The sequence below is a fragment of the Coniophora puteana genome, assembly GCF_000271625.1.
Source record: "Coniophora puteana RWD-64-598 SS2 unplaced genomic scaffold CONPUscaffold_3, whole genome shotgun sequence".
Lineage (NCBI taxonomy): Eukaryota > Fungi > Basidiomycota > Agaricomycetes > Boletales > Coniophoraceae > Coniophora > Coniophora puteana.
The window spans coordinates 463,730-484,809 of NW_006913055.1; the positions used below are offsets into that span (position 1 = coordinate 463,730).

At 54.4% G+C, this 21,080-nt stretch overlaps 5 protein-coding genes across 5 annotated transcripts; 3 read left to right on the forward strand and 2 right to left on the reverse strand.

Annotated features, from left to right (window-relative positions):
• Nucleotides 1–363: 363 nt before the first annotated feature.
• CONPUDRAFT_135465 (uncharacterized protein) lies at nt 364–1,860 on the forward strand. Its single transcript, XM_007767437.1, has 3 exons — nt 364–1,085; nt 1,160–1,193; nt 1,255–1,860. Exons 1-3 carry the CDS (start codon nt 582–584, stop codon nt 1,398–1,400), a joined length of 684 nt encoding a protein of 227 aa, XP_007765627.1. The 5' UTR covers nt 364–581; the 3' UTR covers nt 1,401–1,860.
• CONPUDRAFT_119077 (cysteine proteinase) lies at nt 1,845–4,769 on the reverse strand. The gene is made up of 9 exons (XM_007767438.1): nt 4,459–4,769; nt 4,240–4,372; nt 4,061–4,186; nt 3,704–3,995; nt 3,254–3,604; nt 3,131–3,197; nt 2,766–2,998; nt 2,487–2,642; nt 1,845–2,393 (listed from the first exon to the last, which is right to left on the reverse strand). Exons 1-9 carry the CDS (start codon nt 4,717–4,719, stop codon nt 1,997–1,999), a joined length of 2,016 nt encoding a protein of 671 aa, XP_007765628.1. The 5' UTR covers nt 4,720–4,769; the 3' UTR covers nt 1,845–1,996.
• Nucleotides 4,770–5,551: 782 nt separating this feature from the next.
• CONPUDRAFT_163036 (uncharacterized protein) lies at nt 5,552–6,939 on the forward strand. Its single transcript, XM_007767439.1, has 2 exons — nt 5,552–5,643; nt 5,699–6,939. The coding sequence occupies exons 1-2, from the start codon at nt 5,622–5,624 to the stop codon at nt 6,544–6,546; spliced, it is 870 nt and encodes a 289-aa protein (XP_007765629.1). The 5' UTR covers nt 5,552–5,621; the 3' UTR covers nt 6,547–6,939.
• A 153-nt stretch (nt 6,940–7,092) lies between these two features.
• Nucleotides 7,093–11,365, forward strand: CONPUDRAFT_163037 (transcription factor Tfb2). The gene is made up of 12 exons (XM_007767440.1): nt 7,093–7,278; nt 7,337–7,441; nt 7,499–7,615; nt 7,665–7,764; nt 7,818–7,924; nt 7,975–8,077; nt 8,132–8,200; nt 8,260–8,343; nt 8,400–8,598; nt 8,672–8,802; nt 10,844–10,991; nt 11,042–11,365. Exons 1-11 carry the CDS (start codon nt 7,136–7,138, stop codon nt 10,865–10,867), a joined length of 1,182 nt encoding a protein of 393 aa, XP_007765630.1. The 5' UTR covers nt 7,093–7,135; the 3' UTR covers nt 10,868–10,991; nt 11,042–11,365.
• Nucleotides 11,366–13,308: 1,943 nt separating this feature from the next.
• CONPUDRAFT_119082 (uncharacterized protein) lies at nt 13,309–16,162 on the reverse strand (the record flags this gene model as incomplete). The annotated part of the gene is made up of 3 exons (XM_007767441.1): nt 13,309–14,008; nt 14,085–15,517; nt 15,580–16,162. 3 exons carry the CDS (start codon nt 16,160–16,162, stop codon nt 13,712–13,714), a joined length of 2,313 nt encoding a protein of 770 aa, XP_007765631.1. The 3' UTR covers nt 13,309–13,711.
• Between the last annotated feature and the right edge of the window lie 4,918 nt (nt 16,163–21,080).

A 21,080-nucleotide genomic window follows, 5' to 3' on the forward strand; every position in this document is an offset into this window, starting at 1 on the left:
TGTTAGCAGGCTGGGCTTATCCGATAGCGCCTCGGGAGCATCTGGCAGAGATAGCGCCCAGTCACTCCGAGTCAGCTCGCTCCGATAGGTAGGCGGACTCAGGACGCCCCGGAGCTTTGGCCGAAATAGTTTCCGGAACTGCCAAAAGAAGCAGATCATCGGGCCTTCATCCCAGCTCTCCCGGCGGTCCGGCACTTCACATCTGTCACATCTGCCCCCAACCCCGGCCGAGGACCACAAGCAGACCTAGCTGCTCTTCTGCTTGCTACCTCCACCATCTTCATCGCAGACACACTAAAACTTTGCACTTTCCTGCCTTGACTTCGACATCTCCCTCACTTGACTAAGATTAGATAGGAGGGCACCACTCACCTGGTTCCGAGATAACAATACACCACCACATCCTCGGAATCGTCTCCGTCGCCCCCGACAGCTCCGAACACAGCACAGAGCAAATCTCGTCACATACAACATCTTTAACCTTGAGCTTATCCTCGTCTTGACCTCATCATCCACACAAAGTCCGCGGATAGTTCTCCATCCGTCCAGACCATCCAACCCTCCACCCTGCCCGTTGACTAATGAGCACCTATACCAACTCCTACTTCACCCGCCGGCGCACCCTCGGCCGAGCCTCGTCCCCGCCCACATGGGCGTGTTATGAGCAGATCCCGTACGACGACGATGACTACTCCGACTCGGACAGCGTCTCCGAGGACTCCAACGACGACGACGACGACGACGACGGCTCGTGCTCCGAGGACGGCGAGGACTACATTGCGGCTGCCGTCGCCGCCCAGGACGACACCCAGAACATGGACGTCGACGGCGCACGGGACCCCGAGAAGGAGAAGAACGTGAACGTGGCCATGAAGACGAAGGACGTCAAGGGCAAGCAGAAGGCCGTCGAGGTCGATCCCGAGGTCGAGGCGCAGCAGCGCGAGAAGCGCGAGCGGAAGAAGCAGAGGGCGATGGAGCGCGAGGCGAGGAAGGAGCAGCGCGAGCGCAAGCGTCGCCAGCGACAGGTGTATACGCTCCGCCCCATCCTGACGATCCAGAAGAGTCAGGGGTTCGTGTGGAACCAGGTGCGTTTTATATTCTGCTGCTCTTGGGTATAGATCACTCTTGTTGACGCCCACCATCGCTGTTTGGCTCGTAGGATCTGTTCGTCCCACCACACATCAAGGACCGATGTACGCCCTCGTCATCTCACCTCTTCATCTCCAGCTGATTTGTTTTGTTCCATCTCGACAGATGTTGCCTCCACCTCTCCTCCTGGCGCTAAAGGCTTCCCGAACTCGTGGTCCTCCACGTCGACCATGAGCGACAACTACGAGGTCGAGGTCGTCGAGATCCGCGTCAAGCCCGGCGAGCTGTCCGACATCATCCCGGGGCCGTGAACGACTCCCTTAACGGCTCTCTGCTCCCGTCTCTCTTCAACTACGTAGTTTTCCACCACTGGTTTTGGCACCAAATCACGTTTTATGTTTTCAAGGATTGTTTTTAGACGTCCTTTATATCCATCCATCCATCCATCCGCCCAAGTCTTATTCTACTGTACACTGCTCCGAGGTCTGTGTTCCATCCTTCATTATCCGCTCTCCACGTCACTGTTTCTCTCGCATCGCATCCCCCGTGTAAATACACCACCTCCACTGCGTCTCCGCTGCTTGACGACCTTTTACATACATACATGAATCGTTTTCGTTCTTCTGTTACTTTATTAGATGATTTTCTGCTTTACACGCTCTTCATTCCTCTTTTTACCGCTTCAACGTTTTGTCAATGTACTCTGTCCTGCCCTGCACATCGTTTCTGTTTGTCCTGTAGCTCCATAACCGAATGAATGAATTGAACGCCCTCTCACTATTGATACATCCCAAAATGACCCATCGTAAGTCGTGTGTCGTACAGATAACAAAGAATCGTTGCACAGCACTGCGAAGCACCGCTACAACGCTGCTGCAAGCACACTGCGCCTGCCTGCCCCGCTCGCTCAATCCGCACCGACCAAATCCAGCAGCGCATCGTCCACCTCCTTCATCCTTGCCGCAGCCGCATCGGCCGCCTCCGCCTCTGCATCCGCATCCATCTTCTCGCGCTCCCTGTCACGCTGGTCTCTCTCGTCGGTTTCGCCCATATCGTCATCACGCTCGTCCTTCCCGAGCTCAAGCTCGAGCTCGAGCTCCGACACCCTCCCAGCCCCGGCCCCGGTCCCGGTCCCACCTCCGTTCTCGGCCATCGCCTGCAGCTCGCGCACGATGTCGGATTCGCGCGTGAGGCGGTAGGACGGCTTCGTGTGTGGCTTGTAGTCGAGGTGGCGTTTGGCGTAGAAGCACATGTATGCGTTGTGGTGCGAGGAGAGGGCGTGCGAGAGCGTGGAGGGGGTTACTCTGTTCGGTCGGGTAGGGTGGTTAGTGTTGATGACAGGATGTAGAGTGAGGGGAGGAGAAGAAGGGGAGGAGAGAGAGAAGGGATAAACGCACTTGTCGTCGTCGAACCGGTACCACTCGTCCCCCGAGCGCGCGTAGTTGGTGTAGTGCCCCTGGTCCATCTGCGCGCCCTCGTGGTTGATCACCGCGAACAGATCGTACTCGTACATCGCGTCAGGCCCCGGATATCTACCCCATTTTCCAATTAAACTAAACGCACGTAATTGATTCAATGTAAGAAAAAACACGCACGAAGGCTCCTTCACTGGCCCGTCTTTCGCCGCCTTACCATGGCCATGACCATGCCCACTCGCCCTCGCAGATGCCCCCGACCCCGCCCCCGACCCCGAGCCAAGCGCAGCAGCCGTCCACGGCGCCATATTAACGCCCGCAGGGAACCGGATCGGCGCATCGAGTTTCGTCGGGACGCCGACCATCGCCACCGCCGCGGCGCCGCTGCCCGCTTTGGCGCTGCCGTGCCCGGCGGGGGTGCGGTGCTCGAAGCGCTTGAATTGGAAGCTGAGGATGGGCGGGAGTTTGCGGAAGCTGAGGCGTTTGGTTGCGTCCTGTGTTTTTTTAATGTGGAGGGGGTGAGGATGGGTGTGGGGGAGATTGTGGTAGGGATGGGATGGGGTGAGGATGGGTGTGGGGGAGATTGTGGTAGGGATGGGATGGGATGGGGATGGGGTGGGACGTACATGCGAAGGCGACGTGCAGTTGCTGCAGGTGTAGTCTTTTGAGCCGAGCTTTTCGGGTTTGGTGTAGCTGCATATATCGTCAGCTCCCTACTTCCACGCGTACGCTGACGAAATCCAACCCACCTATTCAAACAACTCGCAAGCGTATTCCCCTCCTCCCTCCCTCCCGCGCCCTTCGAGTTCCCACTACCCCGCAACTCCAAGCTGATATCAAGCATCATATCGACCGTGCTCGTCGTGTTCCCGCAGCGCTCGCACGTCACGTCGCTCTGCAGCTGCCCCGCAAACGTCGAGTGCACGATGCAGTTGCACGACACGTTCGTGCTCCCGCGCGCCGTCGCGTGGATCTGGTTCAGCGCGCTGATGAAGAACTCGTGCGCGTCCTGCTGCGCGTGCCCAGACAGGTCTTTCGCCGTCTTCCACGTCGTAGCGAGGAACGAGGTCGGGCCGAAGGGCGGCGGGGGTGCGCCTGAGCTCGGCGCGAGGCCGTTGGGGTTGGGGTTGAAGGCGGCGGTGGCGGTGAGTGTGGGTGTCGACGGCGGTGCGGCGGACGCGGAGGGTGATTGCCCTGACGGTGTGAAATATGAAGAGGGCGCGTATACCTCTGAGAAAAGCGCGTCCATCTCGCAGCATGTGCAGTCGGTGTTCTTGCATAGGCGCGCGTTGTGCTTGTCCGCGAGGAAGAAGCCGCGTAGGAGTGGGTTGTGCACGAACGCCTGGAGGACGACGTTCATGAAGCACGTTTGGCCGAGGTTGAGGAGTCCTCGCCTGCTCTGGCAGGGGAGGGGAGCGGTGGATTTGAGGAGGTCGGTGTCTTCTGAGGAGGGGAGGTGGGGTTTGTAGGGTTCACGGGACATCTTCGAGACTGGAACGCGTCATATTTTTGTGTCTTAGACGTGCAGTGGTGGAGGGAGAAGATAGCGAGCGTACCTTGGAACATGGACTGTGTCTCTTCGACTGCGAGCTGGGTCTGCAGGCGTGCCTCGTCCATGATGTCGTTGAAGATGAAGTCTTCGCAGTCCGCACAGTACACGGACCCGGAACGCGTGTCTGCACCTACAGGCCATCGCATATGAGGTGAGGCAAAGAAACACCCAAGGATCACTCACAGAACGAATGACCAGATTCCCTCAGATGGTCCACCATATGTCCCTCTGCCCAGCATCCCCCAAACGAACAGCTCAGGCACACGAACGGCCGGGCGAGCGTCATGTAACACGTATCGCACGTTGGAACGCCAACCTAGCGAGACGGCGAGCGCAGCATTACGTGCAGTATTAACATCTGTGCCATCATATCTCAACGTTTGACGACAAGATGCTGCCCACCTTTCTGCGCTTTGAAGGCCGTATAGCGTCCTGCTGCCTCTTGGCGCGCCACGCGACGACGGTCTTGTACTTGGCCAAGAGCGCCGAACGCGTCTGCACGTCTGTGAGGAGCGAGACGATGTGCGAACACGCGCCCGTGTCGGTCTCGAAGAGGTCCTCTTCGAGCTTGGCCTGGATGGACTCCTGGAGGGCGTGGATGTCGAGGGCGTCTTCGTGCGCAGGAAGAAGATCGGCGAGCGTGCTTTCGGGTGATGATGACATGGTCGTGTTGTGTGAAGAGCTTTCAAACCTCAGAACATACAGAGGTCAAGTATGTCAGGGTGGTGAAGAGACGTTCAATGTGCCCCGCGACGAGGACAAGGACGCGGTTCTGGCCAATCAGACACGTTGCGTCATCCCGCGGATTTGCCCCTTTCGAAATAGCCGCCGGTGTACGCTTGACAGCGGCCATTTTACCCTCGGCGCTTCTTGTCTCTTGCCATTGACGTCCGCGTCTCTGACAGGACCGCCCTTTGGTCCTCCACATTGACCATGTATTGACCACAAGAGTCTCCAAGCGCCTTCTTACTTGGATTGACGCTGACAGCTGAAACGAGCTGGCCCGTTGGGGGCACTCTCAGGCGATACGATCTCTTCACCCCAGACTCTTGCATAACTCCGAGTACTAGTATGCAGCCTAGAGCACAGATCCTCGCGTTTAACTTCTGTCTCGGCACCGGATGCAATTTAGGAGACATCGAGCACGAGTCAAACGCCTGCTAGTACCTCCCCGCTGCATTTCCGCGAATCCGACGGTATCGGCAAACACCTGTTTTTCCTGTTTGTATCGGGATCTCTGGTCCATCAAAGTATGTCGTATCACTATTTACTCACCATCTTTGCAGCTTTTAAGACGGCTTGAGAACAAATATTCTCCGGTGCTGTAGGCTCTCTCTGTCAAAATTCGGAACGGAACTGAGACAGCCGCTCGCTTGATTGTCCTAGAGTCCGACAGTCCCTCGCTTGCATACTTACCTTCGGTACCGAGAAACCTTTCAATGACTGGACTCAGCCATCTTCTGAGGGCTGAAATCCTATAAAAACCAGAGAAGAAGGCTCGAACCGCCAGAAACACAGAACACATACTCGACTATCCTCGACATCTCGAAAAAACCAGCTCGATCATGACCCATCCTCTCTACGATGGTGAGCGGTTTCTGTCCCTGCCTTTTCACTGTACATCACTAATCATCTCATCTAGTGGGCAGGATGTGCCTCTTCTTCATCCCATCCCTCTTCTGTCCCTTGACCTTCTTCTCCGACGCTCCATTCGGAAGGTTCGCGAGGTCGGGCAACAGTATCTTCATCCTCGACGGCATCAAAGTCTGGATCGTCATGGAACTCGTCGCACCCACCGCTCTCCTCTACTCCCTCATATACCGCCCACTCTCCGCGGGCGAGTCGTCCCTCCCCCTCTCCGGTCCCCAGCTCCTTGTTGTCTCCCTATTCCTCGTCCACTACTTCCACCGCGCCATCATCTCCCCGTTACGCACACCCTCGCGCTCCAAGTCGCACGCGGGCATCCTGCTCTCGGGATCGTCTTTCAACTCGTTCAACGGCACGTTACTTGGAACGTACCTCTCATCCGACTTTGCACACGCCTATCTCAAGGATGCGTTCTCCCGCCCGTCGTTCTGGGTGGGCGTCGCCGTGTGGGCGCTCGGATTCTGGTACAACATCGTGCACGACGAGGTGCTGCTTGACCTCCGCCGTCACGCGCAGGCGAAGGGCAAGGCGAAGAAGGGTGCACTCGATGCGGAGAACAAGGACTACTACGCGATCCCGCACGGATACCTGTACAGGTGGATATCGTACCCGAACTATCTGTGCGAGTGGATCGAGTGGATCGGCTGGGCGGCTGCTGGCGCGCCGTTGCCTGAATTTTCATCGTTCGGTTCGGTTCTGCGCACCATCCTGCCGCCGTGGATCATGGTATGGGGTGCGGTTGTGTTGATGTTGCCGCGTGCGTACCGTGGGCATGTGTGGTACCATGAGAAGTTCCCCGAGTACCCAAAGGATCGCAAGGCTGTTATTCCTTACATTTACTAGTATTGCTTCGCTGGAGCAATCTGTCTTTTTTATTCACTCAACAGGAGGCGGTGATGCTTAGGAGGTTCACTTACTCATTCTGATGTCTGGGTTATGTCCGGATTTCGCTTGCTTTGCTTTCTCTTTTGCGGTAGATCTGCATTTTACTGAAGGATTGCTTTATTCTTATATCGGCTACTTTGTACTAGTAGCCGAGTATAAGGATATGCATGGCTCGTGGAATCCCTACGCAATTTCCCTTCGAGTACCCCGGACTTGCCCCGGACTCGCACAGGCATGCTTCACCTTGGCTTGAACGTCATCAGCGTCGCAGCGCTGAGAGACATTCAAATTTCTGTCAACTTTTTTTGTTCAGTAATCATGTGTTGTCATATTATATACGATCTAGTAGGCCAATCACTTGGGTTTTTCAGTCAGAACACATTGGAGTCGCCAGGGAATGGAGGTCATCGCCGCTACTTCCGAATGCCGATTTAAGCTCCGCAGGCTCCGGGAAATTCGGGCCACCGCCAGAACGCGACGCCATTGGCTCCGTCCCCATCTCATCCTCCCGCCTCCTTGCATTGCTCCCATTTCGCCGCGATCTGTCATGCCCTCCGCTCAGCCACCATCGCCTGAAGCATCCATCGCTCAGAACAGCCCTCACGTCCTCCTGCCGTTCCTCCAGTCTCAGTCTCAGAATGCTCTCACCCGTCTCTATCAGCGGCCATCCTCCTGTCTCTCCATATTCCGGTTCGGTCTCAACTCGTTGATTGTCCTCGCGAAGTCGGCAGCTGACACGGGAGTATAGTCTTCTCGCGCCATTATCAAAGCAACTCGTGATGAACCTCCTTTGGCTGGACAGTCCAGTGCTGGCGGGAACGATGGCGGCATGGGTGGTGCTGGATGGCAAGAAGTGCGTTGTTCTTTCCTGGATGTTTTTCTGTCTCGCGTTGCTTAATCTATATTGTAGACTATACGACGAAGCTCTGAACACCTTGATGCGTCTACACATACTACAAAGCTCTGGGGCCAAGCTCGCACTGAATCCGACTTTTAAGGCGAGTATGCGGCAAGCAATCACGTGTAGGTGCGTAGCTCAAACGCCTACCTGAATGCGGTATGACGATAGCGTGAAGTGGGACGACTGGGAGCTTTGGAGTGCCAGCGCAGAGGGATGACAAACGGGACGCACCGAGTGTGGAGACACTCGACGGGTATGCGGTACAACGATGGGAGGTGACTCATTGTGATTTCTGTTCCGTCGCTCGCTGATCTTAGTCCCTTGTCAGACAATTCTACATTACATGGTGTCTTCAGGCCAGGGGCAGTACCCGACGAAGCCAACACAGGGTGTTCTGTATCTCCTTCAGCGCAGCGGGTTGATGGCGAGCTATCAGTAGGCCTCGTCTGGTGTCGTCGTCTGGTGTGTTGCTTACGCCGATCTAGTGGCTCTACCCTTCAGATTACATCTTCTGGGTTCCAATTCCTGCTCTATTCACCACGCGACCAGTTGTGGGATCTACTTCTCCAGTACCTGCATATGGTGGAGGTACGCATATAAGTACTCAAAGGATCAAGGGACCTTTGTCGACCCGTACTGCAGGAACGTCAGATGGACCTTGTTGAAGTTCTGAGTTTCTTCTTCATGCTTTCAACAATGGAGCTTGGTAGAGTGTGTATATCTCCACCACATATGCGAAGCATTCGTCGTAACCAACGTTTGGCATTCAGGAATACTCAACAGAGCCGCTCAGTGAAACACAGAAGGCTATGCTCGAGGATCTGCGGGACTACGGACTGGTTTGGCAGCGAAAGGTAAGCATTAGTGCTTGCTGACCGGTTGGACACTGGTGTATCCTCACTCTTTCCAGGCCTCGTCAAAACGGTTCAGCCCAACACGCCTTGCGACCACACTCACTTCTGTTTCTCCATCTCTTCCGACGGCGGGCGGATCCCGAAACCCTGGAAGTGCACCGGGCGCTTCTTCGGTAGCCAACAGTACGGGCATCAACACTAACGATCACGGCTTCATCGTCCTTGAGACTAATTACCGTGTGTATGCGTACACTGGTGCGTATCTCCTTCACGATAATATCCAAGCTTTTGCTGCATAATTGCTGATACCCTATCATCCTCGCTCCAGACAACCCACTGCAGATTGCTGTCCTGAACCTGTTTATCACTTTGAAGTACCGGTTCCCCAATCTGGTCGTAGGCATGCTCACGCGCGAGAGCGTGCGTCGAGCGCTGGGCAATGGTATCTCCGCTGAACAGGTGAGCTCTTTCCTATCTTCAGTCTTTCTATCAACACTTTTGCGGACGATTGGACATGCATGACGTTTTTGCGTCTATTTATCATGTCCATTCATTGATTTGGTACCGGTCCCCGGTGCATGCTCTGCCAGTGCGGTTCATGCATCCGTTACGTGAATGTCCTGGGTATCGGACTGCATGAAGCACTGCGCTCGCACGACATAGGAATCGTGACCCCTAGCCCTTGATCGCCGTCCGATTTCTTGATCATCTCCGCCGCCATATGGTGTTTTCTAGGCTGCATCCTGTACATGCCTTTCTTTACATGCATAGCGATGCGTCCATGGTTCTGATGGCCGTCGCCACTTCCGCTGATCACACAGTGCTGCTATTTTTTACGGCATTGCTGTTGGATATCTTATGTCTGAAGTCAATGAGATCCTCCGCTGTGATCGCCGTTCTCCACGCGATTCAGATAGCGGGTTCCTCTAACCGACTCATTATATGATATGATGTTATGTCTTCCTCGCCTCGTTTTCTGTCTCTTTTCCACACATCTTTGCGCCCTTCTGGTTTCAGCTGATGACTTACTCACGCTGGAATGATTTTGTAGATTATTAGCTAACCGAATTCACATGTGCAACCCAAATGCGCACAAACGTAAGTGCAATCCTATAGTGTTCTTTCCACGTTTGCCGCAGCTGTTGAATGCCGACGGCGATCTTCACCCATGGCAATAGAACCCTTTGCTACCGATGACAATACAGGATCAAGTCCGTCTCTGGGAGCTGGAACGGAACTGACTCAAGTCAGACAAGGGTGCGTACCTTCTACCTTTTTTGCCAAATTCTATTTCCGTAGCCATCCTCTTCACATACACACGCGCATATGCTTGGACTCGTCATTTCCGCGGCTTCGCTTCTCACCTTCTGTTTCTTTTCTCCCCGGCCCGGATCATATCACACCTCCCCGCTCTTGGTCTGTATCAAACAACCAAACCTCTACTGACACTGGATCTCCGAACGCAGGCTTCCTTTACAAAGACTTTGCGACCCAGGCGGACTTCGTATATGTCCTCGCGTGTGGCTCTACGTGGTGCTCTGGGAAAATACGAGCAAACGCTACTTCTTCCTCATGCTTGACGGGCACTCCAACGTCCGTGGGCTCATCTAGCGGTGTATCGGTGGCTGCCGGGGTGCCTGTTCGGAACGTGTTCGACGTCAGTGGCGAAACGGGGTGCGGCACTGACTTAGAGAAGGTACTTTGACGCAAGCTTCATCTCTGGCGGCTAGGGATGTCAACACCGTACCGCTGTGGTATGGAACCACCTTGTTAGCTCTAGGCTTCTGTTCATCACGATTCAGGTCTACGCCGACTAGTGTTTTCACCGTATCTCGGTAGCGCCTACTAATTCACATTAAGTGGACGGCGACCTCGAGGCTTCGTTGATAACAACTCCTCGGTCTCGTACCAAACGTTTTAGTGCCAATCATATCGAAGTTCACTAGGACTTATCAAATTTAATGGCTTGACGGGCACGTTCAGTGGGCGATCATTGGAGAAGCCAGTTACGACTGGTTCTTCCCAGCATCAACGTGCGAGCCTGATGATAGTCAATTAGACGCCATATTTTGACGCTCTCATGCCAAGTCGCGTAGGAATGTGGCGACAACGTAAGCAGCCGTGTTTTAGTTTTCCTCATGATTGTCTCAGTGCTGCCTTTATCCACATTCAGGCCGCAAAGTGAAGACACCTTCATTTCTATCACATCTTCTCCTTGAGGTTGACCCTGAAGACATAAGGACTTAGTACTCAGTCTTAATGCGCTGATCATGAAGCAAGCACCAGTACTGCACTATGACTTTACTTCACACACGTGTAAGTCTTTTATCGATCCTGTACCTGAGCGGCATTGCGTCATAGATCATCTCTTAGATCAATGTAGCACTATGACACGCCGAATATCTGCATCCTGAACGGTTAGTAGCGGTTAGTTGGCATGGCCTTTTCTCTTTGCCCTTCAAACTCAACTTTACCTGGAAGACTGAAATGTACATCGTAGATCTCCCCGGAGACGGCGGCATAGACCCCACGGCGATCATGTTCCCATGCACCACCCGTAAATGGTGCCACAGGAACGCGATCACTGCTGCACGATTGAGCGTGTGCCGGAGGGAAAATTTCCCCAGATCAACCTGGTGTGACTTTAGGTAACGGATGCCTCGTTCAGATTGACGTTCCCTGATCGGTGCTATCCTAGTCTCGCGGGCGCGGAATTCCATCGGATCGATTGGCTCACTGGCACCAGTGTGCGCAGGCCGGGGAACTCTGATTTTACAGGACACATGTGCCATTTAAGATTTATGCACCCTGTTCATAGACGGTTCAGCGTCTTGCGGAAATTCTGCCGGCCCAAATCCGCCAGCTACGATGCTAGTCTTGTGTGCTCATTTTCCTGTGGACACAAGTATAATGGGATATTTCTTCCTACGGGTGGCTCCGAATAACTGTAAATACCCATAGCCAATTCGCCGTTTGATGTGGCCTTTTGTGCGATAGTCCATTCCACCATTATCACATATATGTGCGTGTCTTTCAAGTATGATGTTCTTGCAATTAAATACATCAATATTGCAACAGACAGATAACCACAGTGAGGATCAGTGTCAACAGCGACAGTGTCCACATTGATTGGCTGCAAGACTATTTGTTTATGCGCTTAGCGTATTACAAGCCTGAAATATTCACCAACCGGCGCCCATTACTGAGGAAAAATACAGCAAGAAGCAGCCTCGATCCGCGGCATTCCGTAGCTATCTAGACGGCGTCTTCAGTTCGTGTTTGTCTTCCTCAACCACGGATAGGCACGTATGAGACACCTTACGATCACCTGTCCAAAATTCCTGTACGGAATAACCGATACCCTACAGCTACATATCAAAGAGCTGCACAAAGCCCATTCAAACTCACAAAACATCGTCCGTGAATCATCGGACTAGATAATCGTTACACGAGTCGGACACACCCGCTCGATTGTTCCGCTACCGTTTCCCCGCTTCCCCAGCTTCCAATATCTTGCTTCTTTGCGTTCCGTTCCGTTCCTTGGCCGAGGACTTAAGACTGTAAATTATCGCATCGCCAGTTATTTTCCCTTCCTTCTGCGAGATTACCAATGCTCGCGGATTGTGTAGCTAGGCTGAACTCATCACTTCGGTTCCTGGACGCCTGCGATGTCCCACTTAGAAGCCTGGGGAGAGCGGAACAGCCCTGCGTTGTGCTGCTATAACGTATCCGTCCGCCGAAATCTAATATGGAACTGCGGAATTAGCTGGATCAAACTGGAGTACCCACCGCGATATCCCGCACTCGGATTAGCGGTTTGCAGTGCACCAATCACATTTGACGTTCTCGAGGGGGTGCACACTATATGCTCTATAGTACTTACTCCGCCGAGTCCGCGGCAGCTGTGCATCAGGTTTGCATGGATTCACACTGTCTCTTTCCGATCTCGTTGATGCAGATGTAGATGAGCAACACCAACCATTCGATCTCCGAACGCCACAAAGCCACTGGACCTCCCCACAGCACGGCGATCTCGGCAGGCCGTGCGCACATCCATCATGATTGATCATGGTATCATGCATCATATTACAAACGCCGTTCGGAACGTTCACAGTGCATGGTCTCGGCCGAGGAGATGCCTGATACGATTGGCCTCGTCAATATATGAATTGTAGAGTGCGTGTTAATCAATGCTCTTAGTAAGTGCTAAGTTATGATGTGGAGCTACTTTCAGTACGCTGCATTTCATGGGACGTACTTGATAATCACACCCAGGATCTAAGAGCGAGGCGAAGAACTTTGAAACCCTAGGAACACACACGAAAGGCGAAGACGGGGAATATTATTACAAATCCCAAAATCGGTTCTTAGCGCAGGGGGTTTGCTAATGCCACGGCGGAAGAACGGCGGCCGCGGGTGGACAATCGATATTACAGCTACGAGTCTAGGTGGGGCGAGGAACGGACGGTGATTCCTGAAGATCTCTGAAGGAGACAAGCAAGTGAATATCGACCATTCGATCAAGGCAACAAGAAGCTCAAGCATCCAGGTACTACCATACATACGTAACACAGCACCACGTTTCGAACGGGTGCGATCCCCAAAAATACCAAGTGATAGCGAATAGTATACAGACGAAGCGCGATCGGCTGGCATAGTAGCATCCAGACATCATCGATCCATCCAAAGTGCTGAGATATCTAATAGATCAAGATACGAAGCACCAAGCAAGCAGACAAGCAAACAAGCGGCGCAGCAGCACATTCAAAAGGCCACAAATCACCAGGCGCGCGAAAACCAAACGCAAATGCGCCCGTCTGGCCAATGGCCGAGCATATATTATCAAGGCACTGTACATACAACATGGCAATACGATAAGTAGTAACTATATACTACAATAATGACGAAGCTCATGAAGAGCAGAGGTTAGCGACGAACTCGGAGATATACATGTAGAAAGGATGTGTCGTCGTCGGGGAGTAACATAACATAACAATAATGCAAGGAACCATGATCAGATTCAGGCGTGAACGCGAACAGATCTAGTATAAGAGTGCTCATTAAGTAGTTGTGAAATTGCAATGTGTCGAGGGTGGGACAACGTAATGCAAGAGATGGAGATGGAGATGGAGAATGAGATAAACAAACAACCAAGACTAGGCTCAGGCGTGAATGCGAACTCTAGAGCCGGAAAGATGGAGATGCGATGCGTCAATATCAGCAGCCAGTGCATATACAGGACCAATGCGCGCGGGGAATCCACTAGTAGATCCCATCTATAAGATAGAGAAAATGCATAACCGAGCCATTTGAGTCGTTTCAAATAATCGTGTTTCGTCCAAGCCTGAGCCCGAGTGCTCGCACGAGCTCAAGCGGCAGCAGCGGCAGCCCCGTCCTTGCGGCACCACACAAAGCTCCCTTCGAGCGCAGGCGTGTGCGCCGCCGCAGCGGTATCGCGCCAGCGCCCGACGAGACTGCGCTCGTAGATGTACCCGCGGAACAGCCATCGCCCACCGCCGTTCGGCGCCTGAGGTCCATTCCCATTCCCGGTCCCGTTGGCAGTAGCGGGCTGCGGAATGCGCACGAGCGATACGAGCGCGTCCCACGACCGGACGCGGCCGATGTAGGTGTACCTGCCCCAGGCGGCACCCTGGCGCTCCGTGGTCTGCGCGAGGCGAGACAAACAGCAGAAATGAGTGGTTAGAGGCGTGTCAGGATGAAGTTGAGTGGAGGGAGCGTACCTCGCCCGTGATAATGATATCCTGCACCCCGCTCGGGCGGCACGCGTACGTGTCCTCGTACACGTCTTGCACCGCGTCCGCGTCCGCACCCTCAACGCCCGAGGCAGACACTGCCTTGCCTTCGCCTTCGTCGGGATCCTCGCACCACTCAAGCTCGGCACCACACAGCCGATCGCACGCCGCCTTCGCATACGGACGCGCAGGCGAGTCCGGATTAAATGTGTCGTACTGCGTGCGTTTGCCAGTCGCAGGGTCATGCAGTATAATGTACCCCTCCCTCCGCACGACCTCTATCCCAGCAGGCAACCACGCATCCAGCTCGCCCTCGTCCTCCATATCCGTATCCACCCACCCCTCGTCCTCCTCTCCCTCCTCTCCCGCATGCCCACCTCTACCCGCATGCCCACCTCTACCCGCATGCCCATGCGCCTGGGCCGACATCCCACCTGCACCGAGCGGCTCCTCACCAACAAGACAATGGTGCTCCTGAAACCGCGCCGCAAACCTCTCAATGCTCGCGTTAATCGGCACCTGCGCACGCGGATTCACGAGCGTAGTGAGCGTCTGCATCACATCGGGAACAAGCGTGCGCCCCTCCCAGTACCCTGCAAGCGTGCCCGGCGCATACACGACGCCGCGCAAGGGCGAGTCGCCCACGCGCGGATCGACGCACCCGGTGAGACGAAACCAGTGCTTGTCGAGCCGCGCGCTCTTCTCGTCTTCTTCGTATTCCTCGTATTCTTCGTCGTCTTCGTCTTCCTTCTCGCTCGCATCCCCGGTGTTTTGGCCCTCGTGCACCGGGTCGAAGATCGGCGTCGTGCCACTGTCCTCGTAGCCCTCGCCAAAGACCCACGTGCGCGTGCCGTACTGGAACTCCCGCACGTCCTCCTGCGTGAGCCCCGTCCACCCGTGCGTCGCGCCGAGACCTTGGGCAGCTGCGAGCGCGAGCGCGTCCGCACGCGTCGCGGGCAACGTGAGTACATGCGGCGGGAGCGGCGAGCGTGACTGGCGCGCTTCGGCGCGGACGATGTAGTTGAGGAAGGCCACATGCGAGAGGAGCGGTGCGGAGATCGTCAGCGTGCGGGCGTACAACGTGAGCGTGTGTGCCGAAGGGATGTGGTGATGCGGGAGCGGATCGTGGGCGTGGGCGTGATCATGATCCTGGTCTTCGACTGGTGAACCGGGGGGAGTGGAGGCGACAGATCCAGACCTGGACCCAGGCAAGCTAGGGATGTGGGCGTGTTCGTCGTGGTCTTGCATGGGCGCATCAGACGAACCGTCCCATACACGATAGTTGAGGTGATCGCACAAGGGAAGGTAGAACATGGACGGTGGAGCGTGGGCGCAGGGCAGGGAGTGGCCCCTGACGATGAATGGGTAAAAGAGGTCCATGACGAACTGGCGGAGGCGAGCGGGCTCCGTATCCAGGGTTTCTGCAAGCAATGAACCAACGTTCGTCAGGGTGTCCTCCTGAAGTAGCAATGACTAGACGCACCTCGGGTACTCGTCATCCACAACAACCAGCCTACCAGCGCAGTCCCCTCCAGATCTTGAAACCACGAGTCGCAGGTCTTGACACGCAGCCTGTACTCGAGCACACGCCAGAGCCAGTTCCTGACGCCCGCCCAGCTCACGAGTTGGGCCATATTTCGACCGTCATCTTCGAGCAGCATGATATATGCAGTCCACAGATCTTCTTTGCCCGCGTTGTGCCTGGTGATCTGGCCACGACGGATGCGGTAGAGGGCGGCCCAGCGGTGGTGCATCTCACCGGCGAGGCAGAGGTTGGTGGACCAGTTGCGGCTCAAGCGGCGGTCGAGGGCAGATGTGTCGAATGAGGCACGAAAGAGAGTAGCGGCGACCTGGGCATTCTTGAGTGGCGAGAGGGCATGGTTGAACTTGCGAGAGGTGAGGAGGAGCGGGAGGAGGGTGGGTGGGCCTGGGGTTATGGGGTGCTGGTCCTGTTGGGGCGGAGGAGAGAGGTGGAAGACGATCTCCTGGAGGATCTCTGGGGCGAGACGCTCAAGGGGGGAGAGAAGGCGGGTGGAGGAGGATCGGGGATGGAGAGCTGAGTGCATTAGCAAAGCAGCAGCAAAAAGCGGGGGAGGAGTAGGGGATATATATACCTTGTCGTCCGGGGGGGCAGGGGCTCTGCAGGTGGGGATGTCATATGGTGCATATGTACACCCCAGACCCAATCTCGAGGTGAGGCGAATTCGAACGGCGGCGAAGCGGAGGCGCGGAAACGGAAATCATGTCCGCCTGCCATTCCAGCCATCTCGCCTCAAGAGCGTGCACGGTCAGCGGCATAGCGGACATCGGGGATGGACAGACCAGCGGCAAATAACAAGCCAAGGGACAGAGAAGCTCCAGACTGAATATCGAATCGATCGGAGAAATGCGGTCAGATCTGCTCATTAATTTAATCATTGCCAACCAACAAGATTCACAAACAGAACAGAAACAGCAACAGAAACGGGCACAGAATCGCACCAAAACAGAAACACTGCGCTGTAAAGTTTTGATCCCCGTCCCTGTCCCGCCACAGCCGACGACGCCGCCTCGACGCCCTCCGTCCGATCCATACACCATCCTATTTTTACACCGCAACCGATCCCACCCCTCCCACACACTTGCCCACATCCCCCGTCGGCGCCGGCAAGCTGCGTCCCTGAACGACCTGTCCAAAACCCGCCAGGCGTCGCCTCGCGATACGCGCTTGCCGGCCCGCCCAAACGCTAACCACGTCAAATACACCAATTTATGGGCGTCTCGGTCCTCAGCGGCCCTGAGCCCGCATATTTAGACGCTGGTGTGTGGGTTCAAGCACATTACATGACGTACTTACTCTACAGCGCACACATGTAACAACGGAAATGAGACATGGTATCGCCAGCTCATGGGCAATTCAGCTTTTGTATACCTGGTTTTTTAATACTAACAAATGCAGCTACTAAATTCTTGTCCGAGGCTCCGATCACCAGCGCCGTCTGGTCGTCTTCGGTTTTTCTCGCCCTCCCCCTGCGGCCTATGCCGCGCGTGCAAAGCGAAAGAAAAGAAAAAAGAACCCTGCCAAAAGAAGCCGGCCGCGGGTGAAAAGAAGACAGAAGGACGGGGATTTCGACGACAAACTGTCCAAGGCACACACGCGCTCGGGATTTACCGACCACAGAGCACAAGCGAACAATAGCGCGAGGCTAACAGAGAACGTTTCCTTTCGTTCTGTTCCTGCTCAGCGTTCCCTCACCAACCCACCCCGGCTTAAGCTTCTGCGCAATCACGTCTCCCCCAACCTAACGTTAACCGCATCATATGTACCCAGTCGCGTCCTAGTTCTCGACTGGCATCATCTGCATCATCGCCCTGAGGATCCGCGCCACGCCCAGCGCAACCTCCAGCCTGGAGCGCGGGGCCATTTGAGTGTTTGCTTTGGGATGGACTTCCCCAACGCTCTGGTAATGTTGTCCGTCATGTTGCCACGGCACCGCAGATGCAAACACCCTTCGCATCAATGAATTCACTCGGCGCGTTTCATTTTGCTCATTGTGCTCCCTATTGCGCAGGGGCAGACCGCATAACCGGCTCTCAAAAATGGAGGGGGGTCTCGAGTGTTTTCGAAAAGCGTAAACCTTGAAGAGGGGTCAAGTCGAACTGTTGGGTTGCCAGCAATCGGTTTTGTTCCTCTGGCATGGTGCGTACATGCTGGTTTTCTGTGCCGAACTCTCGCTCGCTCTCGGCACTCATTTGCAGCGTGCTGCCGCATAACATTCCGCTGACATCCTTGCGCATCCAGATAGCTTTACAAGAAAAAAGTTTTTGCAGGACAGAGAGAAGTCCTGGAAGACAAGCTGAGACGGCACAAAGATAGCGCGCACAGCGCGGTAAAAAAGGATGGGCCACTCACAGCGCCCTGTCTTGGCTCGTTGTTTGCCCTCTTACAGAACATTGTTGTCTCGCGCTACGCGATCCCCGGCCAGCATGAGGCTGCATGCTACGTGCCGTCTGCCCCCGTGATGCATGCCCTGCATCGCTTGAGCGGTGTCTCACGACACACACGCGGTCTCTCGGGGTGCGTTTTGCTGCACTTGAAATATAACCAGACTTGTAAGAATAAAAATACGACGAAAAGGAGGAGCGGGGAGGTGAGCTGGATCATGGGTGCGCCTACCGAGAAATTCGAAGTGAGCCCGGCTAGCAGCTCTCATGTTCGTGTTCGTGTTCGTGTTTGATATTCGCTTTCGTGTTCTTTCCGCTCTTCACAGATGCTGCACGACGCCACTTCCGCCGCCCCCCGCCTTCTGTTATTGATCTTCCTGTCTCTAGCGCTTGTTTTTTGCGCAGGAGGATCCGTCGATTGATGTGATGCGATGAGGTGGCGCTGGTGATGGAAGGCGGAGACGGCGGCGGCGAGTTGTGAGTTTCACTACTAGATTGTAATAACGCCCATGCTTCGCATTGACTCGGACCGCTGCTGATCCGTTGACATGCGCCACTCGTAGAGTTGTTATAAGTCTGGACTCGGTGTCATGCCAAGAACACTGACCCATTCAAACTCCAACCTTCAAGCTTCACGTCTCGCAGAGTTACGTGTCGTTGCCTACGCACTTAAATCGACGTCTCTGTGGCGCGGTTACTCAACCCGTCAGATACGGTTCCACAAATCGTGTTTATCATGGGCGCTTTGTTTGACAGCTGCAACACCCGCGCGCTGTGCAGCGCTGCGTACGCACCAGACCAGCCGACTAAACAATTCAGAACGAACGTTCGGCCGGAGGCGTCCCTTGCACGACCCCTCGATTGACGGCCCAGCGCCACTTTATATTAAAAAGCACGCAGCACCGCGTACTCGCGCATAGTATGCATCTCGCGCGCGCGAGTGCAGTGCGTACTCACAGTGGCAGGCTCGGACGCTCCCACGTCCTCTCGATTGGGTGCCGTACCTGGTCACTGGAGCCTGCGCTACCGATGGTACGCCCGCCTTAGCAGTGCTAGTGGAGCTGTGGGGACGGCGAGACGGGGAGGTGCGCGAATCGATCACCGCAGCTTGTCAGTTACCACGCCGCGCCGCGAACCTTACCTTGTCCTTGTTCGCTCTGCTTATCAGTTGGTACCGGTACTTGCTTATCAGTGCTTGTGGTGTGCTGACCCTGGGCTGTGGTACTCCAACAACTCCCTTGATTCTAGTTTCCAGTAATGATAATGTCAGTCAGGTATTTTGTGTGGTATGTGTTATGGCATGGTGTGTCATTGTAGCTGCGCACGCTGAGTAGCGTGTTGTCGAGATCAAAAATCAAAGTATAAGAAGCGACGGGTGCACTGTCAACATGTGCGGTATGCCCAAATGACGGATGGAGATCCTGGTACGCCGCGTTGAAAGGCGGGCCCAGACAATCGAGCAGCCTGTCCATGATTAATGCAGGGAGGTCCACACCATGCAAATATCAATCAATGCACAATGTGGCGCAAACGGCGGCGGCGCTGACTATGCAGCAAGCACCCACGCGCGGACTTCTCGTCGACTGATTGCACGGTGTGATTCGGCTCTGCCGTGACCTGCTGAACAGCACTTTCCGGCCCAGGATCGATGACGTTGAAGGTGCGTTCGTTTTCTCCTCATGATCCAAGGCGCTCTTCTTTCTTTTCCTTTTCCCTCATCCCTACCATTCCGGATCTTTGCGCTTGCCTGCCGGGTACTCGCCACCGGCACCCTGACTCTGATCCTCTGCAAGCTCGAACCGACCTAAACTTGGTATTCTACATTCGGAAAAGTTCCACGTCGACCTCCCCGGCTGGAGCAAGCAGCGTCCGATGCCGATACCGTTTACCGCGAGCGCACGTGCGTAAAATCAGGATCAGAAGGATCAGCGCTGCCTCATTGTGGAAGTGAAATGGTATATTAATTAAAACTTGAACATGAACGCGATCGTGATCATGATCTACGGTGAACTCGATCAGGGGGAGGGCGGTGAACGCGATGCGATCAGGGCACGGACACCTCCAAGTCAGACTGCGCCATGTTAAATGAAGTGTCCGATCAGGTCCATTCCGCGTAGTATTGTGCATACCGCAGCGTGTGTTTTTCATTTTGATTCAACTTGGTGCTACATCACTAAATGAGCGGACCGAATATAAGTACATGAGCAGTAGTAGAATCAGTTATAACTGACACCGTACCTTAATGATATTTCGAATCTCCAGCACGAGTGGAGCGTAAAGTCCGTTTTTGACATATGGGAAATCAGACCAAAATAAGACGGTGAAATGGTCAGATCAGGGATGATATTATAATATTGATGGCTATCTTACCGCTGACGGAGCCTGCATGATAATTACACGATAAGATCGGCTGGTGATTTATGCCATATGATAAAAACTCAGACCATATGTTGAGGACTCGCAATCTTGCCCATGATTCCAATGACAAGACATTCATTGTGAATATTATATAGTACATGATGCAGCATTATTCAAGGTTAAAACGACTAACAAAATTATTACACGAGAGCAGCAGCAGTAGACGAGTGCAGGAAATCCGAGGAAATAATTAGAGCTTACAGACCGTGAAGCTAGCAGTCGATGACAGCACTCGTCTACTTTCGGGCTCCAACTCTGACAGAAGGCGGGTGGGGACGCGAATAGTGACCATCGACTCGAAATGTGATAGCCTCAGACTCCAGGCTTGTGCTCCAGGTCCTCGCCGACAGCTGGGGGATGGAGCAGAAGCATGCACCTCATTGCCATCGAGTACATTGCTCCAGCATGCTGTTGGCTTTGTGTTTGAGGTGTCCTGTGTTTGGTGAGATGCTTAAATACGTAGTAAACATAGAAGATGTACCAGAGCCAAAATACCGGAAGAACTGGACAATTTTCCAGGACTTGAGGTGAGACAAGTGAGTGTGGTGACAATCGGTGGTGGAGAAGCGTGTAAGACAAGTAGGGAAATCAAACAGAGAGTACAGGGTAGGATTATTGCGGGGGGAAGAAAGAGAAAAGTCG

What these genes read in the sequence shown, in the direction of transcription:
- CONPUDRAFT_135465 (XM_007767437.1), top strand. Translation starts at nt 582, where the DNA reads ATGAGCACCTATACCAACTCCTACTTCACCCGCCGGCGCACCCTCGGC. An exon ending in AGGGGTTCGTGTGGAACCAG is followed by an intron (nt 1,086 to 1,159) that starts GTGCGTTTTATA and finishes TTTGGCTCGTAG; the next exon opens with GATCTGTTCGTCCCACCACA. An exon ending in ACCACACATCAAGGACCGAT is followed by an intron (nt 1,194 to 1,254) that starts GTACGCCCTCGT and finishes CCATCTCGACAG; the next exon opens with ATGTTGCCTCCACCTCTCCT.
- CONPUDRAFT_163036 (XM_007767439.1), top strand. Translation starts at nt 5,622, where the DNA reads ATGACCCATCCTCTCTACGATG. An exon ending in GACCCATCCTCTCTACGATG is followed by an intron (nt 5,644 to 5,698) that starts GTGAGCGGTTTC and finishes CATCTCATCTAG; the next exon opens with TGGGCAGGATGTGCCTCTTC.
- CONPUDRAFT_163037 (XM_007767440.1), top strand. Translation starts at nt 7,136, where the DNA reads ATGCCCTCCGCTCAGCCACCATCGCCTGAAGCATCCATCGCTCAGAAC. An exon ending in TCCTGTCTCTCCATATTCCG is followed by an intron (nt 7,279 to 7,336) that starts GTTCGGTCTCAA and finishes ACGGGAGTATAG; the next exon opens with TCTTCTCGCGCCATTATCAA. An exon ending in AGTACCTGCATATGGTGGAG is followed by an intron (nt 8,078 to 8,131) that starts GTACGCATATAA and finishes CCCGTACTGCAG; the next exon opens with GAACGTCAGATGGACCTTGT.
- CONPUDRAFT_119077 (XM_007767438.1), bottom strand. Translation starts at nt 4,719, where the DNA reads ATGTCATCATCACCCGAAAGCACGCTCGCCGATCTTCTTCCTGCGCAC. An exon ending in CTTGCGAGTTGTTTGAATAG is followed by an intron (nt 3,198 to 3,253) that starts GTGGGTTGGATT and finishes CGATATATGCAG; the next exon opens with CTACACCAAACCCGAAAAGC. An exon ending in TACCGGTTCGACGACGACAA is followed by an intron (nt 2,394 to 2,486) that starts GTGCGTTTATCC and finishes CCGACCGAACAG; the next exon opens with AGTAACCCCCTCCACGCTCT.